The sequence below is a fragment of the Neovison vison genome, chromosome 8 (assembly GCF_020171115.1).
Source record: "Neovison vison isolate M4711 chromosome 8, ASM_NN_V1, whole genome shotgun sequence".
NCBI lineage: Eukaryota > Metazoa > Chordata > Mammalia > Carnivora > Mustelidae > Neogale > Neogale vison.
The window spans coordinates 98,785,440-98,791,703 of NC_058098.1; the positions used below are offsets into that span (position 1 = coordinate 98,785,440).

Here is a 6,264-nt window from a genome sequence, read left to right on the forward strand (position 1 = left end):
CCAATAATTTTCTTCTCCCTTCATTCAGATGTAACTATTTGGAATTCTGAATTTATCACTTCCCTCCTTTAACATAATTTTATTATGTATTTAAATATACCTAAATGATATATTGTTCACTTATTTTATTTTGATCTTGTAAATAATTAAAGTTGCACATTATATTATCTTCTTTATTTTAATCTTTTCCCAAATTGTAATATCTTTGAGATTAGCCATAACTGATGTTTTTAACTGTGATTCCCTTATTTTCACTGCTGTAATGTATTATCTTCCTTATTCAAACCAAAAATATTTATCCAACTCCTTGTGAGTGGACATTTGGCTTGTTTTTAGTTTTTTGCCATTGTAAATAAGGATGCTATGAACATTCCTGTATATGCCATTTGGATACATATGTAAGCTGTATATCCTAAGAGTGGGATGATTGACTGTGTCAGAATATAAGGTAATCCCAATTATCCCAAGAAGTTGTAGCAATTTACACTACTACCGGCCAAAAGGCAGAGCACTCATTGCTCCAAATTCTCACCAAAATTTTGGGAAATCAGACTTTGATTTTTGTTAATTTGGAAGGTGATTATATATTTTTCCATTTTAATTTATTAATTAAATCAATAAATTAAATCAATAAAGTATTATTTAATATTAATATGTTAATATTGATTATTGTGCATCATAATTAATTTATAAATTATAAATATATTAATGAATTGGATTGAATTAAATTAAAATTTTCATTTTAATTAATTTATTTAAATTCAAATTGTTCACATATAGTGTATTATTTGTTTCAAAGGAAGAATTTAATGATTCATCAGTTCCATATAATAACCAAGTGCCCTCCTTAACACTTATCATCTAATTACCCCATCCCTCCACCCACTTCCCCTCCAGCAACCCTCAGTTTGATTGGTAAAGAGTGTCTTATGGTTTGCCTCCCTCTCTGTTTTTATCTTTTTTCCCTCCCTCCCTGATGTTCATCTGTTTTGTTTCTTAAATTCCACATGAAATCACATGGTATTTGTCTTTCTCTGACTTATTTCACCTAGCATAGCACCCTCTAGTTCCATCCATGTCATTGCAAATGGCAAGATTTCATTCTTTTTTGATGGCTGGGTAATACTCCATGGTGTCTGTGTTTGTGTGTATGTGTGTGTGTGTGTGTGTGTGTGTGTGTGTTTGACAGAGAGAATGAACATCTGGGTTCTTTCCATATTTTGGCTATTGTTGATAATGCTGCTATAAACATCGGGACGTACATGCCTCTTCAGATTTCTATTTTTGTATCTTTTGGGTAAATATCTATGTTATCAATTGATTTATAAATTTAGGTGCCCAACTTGGAGGCCTAAATATTTACAATTGTTCAATCTTCTTGTTGGATAGATACATTTATTATTATTAAACAGTGCCCTTCTTCATCTTTTGTTACTGTCTTTGATTTACTCTGGCTTTCTTTTAGCATGATGAAGGTTCTCCATCCCCTCACTTTCCATCTGCATATGCCTCTATATCTAAAATCAGTCCCTTGTAGGCAACATATAGATAGGTGATGGTGTTTTGTCTTTTCTATTGTCCATTCTGCTACACTATGTCTCTCTTCCCTGGAGAGGGGCATTCACGCCTGCTGCTCTTAAGGAATCCCTCACAGAAGAGAGAATAATGTCCCCTCATTTGTCCCAGGCTTCTTTCAGATCCCATCTTCACCCTGTGTTTGAGCCATCTGCTGACCCAGTGACACAATGTTTCTTTGTTTTGTCTCTAGCACACTGTCTAGGTTTCAAAACTTCAGATTTTAGGGACCTGGCACGGCATGGACCTGCTCTGATCCTCTGAGGGAGAGTCTCTGCACATTGTGATCAGTGCTGGCTTGTCCCAGAAGGGCAGTTGCACAAACCCACAGGGACTTGGAGTTTATGGTAAAACATGGAAAAAAGTCAGTGTCCAGGTTAGATGCCCTCAGCAGGTGTTTCTGCTCATATGCTAATGAACGGAGCAGCTCAGTGATGCCTGTGGGCTCTTTTGTCCCTAGAAAGACAGTGCCATCTCACCCAAATGCACTCCAAGAAGGGGTACTGTCTTACCCGGTGCAACCCAGGGGAATCCTCAGACCATGATGTCCACTCCTGGGCCTCTACCCTCCTCTCTTCAGAGCACCTCCATACCTACCAGGCTCCACCCAGCAATGGTGCGGACTTCTAAATCTTCCGACTTGGAGCTTGACTGCTTGTAAAAACTTGCAATTATTAGCCTCTCTCATTTTCCCTGTCAGTTTTTCTTGAGCAATGCCTTGCACCCTGCTCTCTCTTTCCATCTCTCTCTTTCTCTCTTCTCTCCCTGCTCAGGGCTCACTCCCGTCTCTGTACCAGTGATTCTTTTCTTCTCCAGACCATGGCTCCACATCTACATTCCCCAGGGTGGCCCTCTTTTCTCCCGCTAGTTGTGCAATTTGTTCCCTCAGTCCTCAGACTGGTTCCCTGGGTGCTCAGAATGACATGACATTTATCTAGCTGTGTTCCAGGAACAAGGCCACCATAGGGTCCCTCTAACCATAGGGTCCCTCTACTACTTCACCATCTTAACTCTGGCTCCTGGCTTGCCTTTTGAGTACACTACCATTCCATGTTTCCTTCACATCGTGCCACAATATTGAAGCAGCAGCTCTGAACCATTGTTCCTACATGTTGTTTCAGTTCTTTCTTTTCCTTCAACTATGACTTCGCCCTCCCAGGACTTCAAATTTCTGTGCCCACTAATTTTTATTTATTAATTTGTCTTTATTTACTCATATAAGGCAATGTTTAAAGAAATTCATATATATGCTTAGAGGGGTGAGTTCTTGACAGATTGCTCAGAAATATACTTTTGACATTTTCCTCAACTATCAGTATTTTTTAAAAAATTATGTACATGAGCATTTCTGCCATAGAGCAGCCTTTCTTATCTGAAGTTTCTTAGAATGCAGTATCTGGCAAAGGGTGGAGAAAGTTCAAACTTCACCTGTTTCTGGGGAAAGGGCTGGCCTGCTACCAGGAAGAGGCAACATCTGTGGCAATTCCCAGCCTTTGATGGGAAGTTCCCTCCACCCGAATGGCGAATGGCGGGAATCTCCTCTAATCCATGCCAAGCACTTCCCCATGACCCCTCTTCAGGCCCCACATTCCTGTTATTCATTTCAGCACCCCTCCTTCAAATTTGCTTATAAAAGCCCAGTCTTCTCTGACCTGACAAACCATTGCAAATCCCTGCAAGACAGGTGAGTAGAACCTGAGAGAAGATGAGACCTCATGGCAGGAGTTCTACTCTACATATTGGGGGGAAGGTACAGGAGAATTGCTGTCAGACACAGAGGAGCTCTGATCTCAGCACAGCCAGCTTGGCAGTTCTCATGGGGTAGGAGAGAATACAGACTTTCCAGTTCTTTCCAGAGCTATACAAGGGGACAGATGTCACTGGGATCAATTTGTTCCTAGGGGACTAAACAGTGGAAAGACAAGGAAGACGAGGGACATCTCTGCATGCCCTCTCTCCAGTCATGCTTTCCTTGGTGATCTCTGATTGCTTTCTCAGATCCCAGACATGATGCTGCCTCCCACAGCCCTCCACAGCATGTCCTGGATGCTGCTTTCCTGCCTCATGTTCCTGGCTCAGGTCCAAGGTGAGCTCTCACTGTTTCTCGGATGGGAGCCTTGTGAATGCTCAGGGCCAAGAAGAGGAAGGCTCCCGTGGTAGTGGTGGCATAAGTTCCCACACAAAGAAACTGCCTAGAATTTGTCTGTCATCGCTCCTTCCTTCGGGTTAACCAGGGGTGGCAGGCGTCCCAGTGGTCCTCTAGCCCTGTAAGGAGGCCATTTCCTTAGTTTTGCCTTAGCACTCTAAGTTTTGTTGATAGGTGAAAGAGCAAAACTGTGAAGGGTCAGTAATGAGATACAGGGAAGGAGAATGAGGACCCAGTGCAAGAATGGTCAGCCTAGAGTGGGGGAGGGTTGGACTTAGAAGGAGAAGGATGAAAGAAAAGAAGATTCCTCATTTAGTGGGGTCAGTTCAAGATCCAGAAATCCTGAGAGTGCTGGCAATGGAGAGAGGCAGTCAAGACTTTGGCATCACTTCCCCAAGCACTGGCCTCATATGTATTCCCCTGGGTCACCTCCCTAACCTGGTCCCCACTGTCCTATTTACGTCTTCCTTCTCTTTGGTTTCCTTCCACCCTAGGTGAAGACTCCCAGAATGATGTGCCCGCTCCACGGATCAGCTGTCCCAAAGGCTCCAAGGCTTATGCCTCCCACTGCTATGCCTACTTTAGGACACCCAAATCCTGGGTGGATGCTGATGTGAGTACTTGGATTTTCAGTTAGGGATTTTAAGGGAAAGTACATTAAATATGTGTGTAGGGGGGTTCAGTTCCATTTCCAGAATTTCCTGAGCACAAGATTGAGCACACACATCTTTTGCATATATGCCCATCTCCCCTGTCTCTGCTCTGCCCTCCACCCAGTGATGTCTCAGTCTCCCTCTGAGTCTCTCCCTTCCCCACACAGATGGCCTGCCAGAAGAGGCCCTCGGGACACCTTGTGTCTGTGCTCAGTGGGGCTGAGGCATCCTTTGTGGCCTCCCTGATCAAGAACAGTGCGAACACCTACTCAAATATCTGGATTGGGCTCCATGACCCCACAGAGGTATGAACTCATCTTCTCTTCCTAACTCTCACATTGCTATTACCCCCCAGGCCCACTCCCTGTCCCTTGTGCTTCTCCTTAAAGAGACCTGGAGCTCAGAGATCATGAGGGGGAAAGGGAGGGCTTTGCATCAACTCAACAGCTGAATTCTGTGCAAATCCCTTGTCTCTAGCTGAAGTTGATCTGCCTCCTGTCACACTTGTACACAATTTGCACGTGAGGCCTTATACTTCAGTTTACTGAACTTCACAGAGGCTGCACATATTGTGTTGAGGGAATCCTATGTGAAGATAGGATCCATTTTTGTTCTATAGGACAGACATTGTCTTTGGGGTTCAGGGGTAATGACAAATGCACCACTAATTGCTGTTCAGTCAGGAACATGTTGCTCTGGGTGGTTCTGTAGGTCTTTGTCATTACTGGTTTGGGAATCTGCCAATAAGAGCAGAGAGTTAGGAAGAGTTTCCCAGAGGAGAGCTCTGGCTCCAGGGCAGCAGCTAGATGAGAGAGCAAACTTGGTGATGCTGGGGAGGGGCCATGTCAGGAGAACTCTGATGGCCATTCAACCTCACCACACTTTATCTTCTATAGGGCTATGAGCCCAATGCAGGTGGATGGGAGTGGAGTAGCGGTGATCTGCTGAATTACCTTGCCTGGGAGAAAGACCCCTCCACTATTGCAAACCCTGGCTATTGTGGGAGTGTGTCAAGTAACACAGGTATGTAACAGAGGAGCTACTCCCTGCCCAGAATTTTCCATCCTCTTTCCCCCATTTCTCAGCATGACCTTCAGAGGATCCTTCTGAGCAAGAAATGTAGTATTGGTTTGTCTTCCCGCATCCCTTTTCATCTCTCCTTTCTTTGAGTCTCCTTCCTCTGGTGGATACTGAGGAGAATGAGAGAGAGGCTTTGGATCCTAGGCCAGAATCTGGGATGCCTCTCCCTTGGGTTCAAGAGCTCCACTAGCTACATCTACCTGAGCTCTTTTTTCTCTCTAGGATATCTGAGATGGAAAGATTACAGCTGCACTACAAAGCTACCCTATATCTGCAAGTTCAAGGACTAAGTCTGCGGAGACATCAGGAACCTGGGTTTTGTATGCAGCTCGTCATGGACTTGAGACCAAGTGTGAAGACCCAGTCTGGAAGGGAATAATCTCAAACCTGACCACTTCATTCTGAACTGTCTTTCTCCCTGCTCATTTATCTTCATGTTCTTGTGGTGTATTACATGGCCTGGGATCTGAGAATGCAATAATAAATACTTCATTCCATTTCATGTGCTTTTGTGCTCCTGTCTCATAGCTAGACTCTGAAGAAGAGCCAGGTGCAGGAGGAATTCTGGGACTTGCCCCGGTCCTATGTTATCCATTCCCCCAGGAAAACACTTAAATGTATATCCCCGTGGGTGGTGTGTTTGTGATCAGTACATAGTCTCTGTTCATTCACATGTGTTGTGTACAGAAAAGACACGGCTGTCCCACACACTCTATTGCACATTACTCTCATTTGTGACACAAACGGGCTTAGTGGTGTCTGCTGTTTTTACAACAGCACTTCTGAAATCATTCGCAATGAATGATCACA

At 43.7% G+C, this 6,264-nt stretch overlaps 1 protein-coding gene across 2 annotated transcripts; it reads left to right on the forward strand.

Annotated features, from left to right (window-relative positions):
• The first annotated feature begins 3,578 nt into the window (after positions 1-3,578).
• On the forward strand, positions 3,579-5,744 carry LOC122915740 (lithostathine-like). Of its 2 annotated transcripts, XM_044262477.1 has the most exons (5): positions 3,579-3,661; positions 4,216-4,334; positions 4,542-4,679; positions 5,271-5,397; positions 5,677-5,744. In XM_044262477.1, exons 1-5 carry the CDS (start codon positions 3,583-3,585, stop codon positions 5,742-5,744), a joined length of 531 nt encoding a protein of 176 aa, XP_044118412.1. In that variant the 5' UTR covers positions 3,579-3,582. The 2 variants fall into 2 exon arrangements, with proteins under 2 accessions (XP_044118412.1, XP_044118413.1); XM_044262478.1 differs by lacking the exon at positions 4,542-4,679.
• The last annotated feature ends 520 nt before the right edge of the window (positions 5,745-6,264 follow it).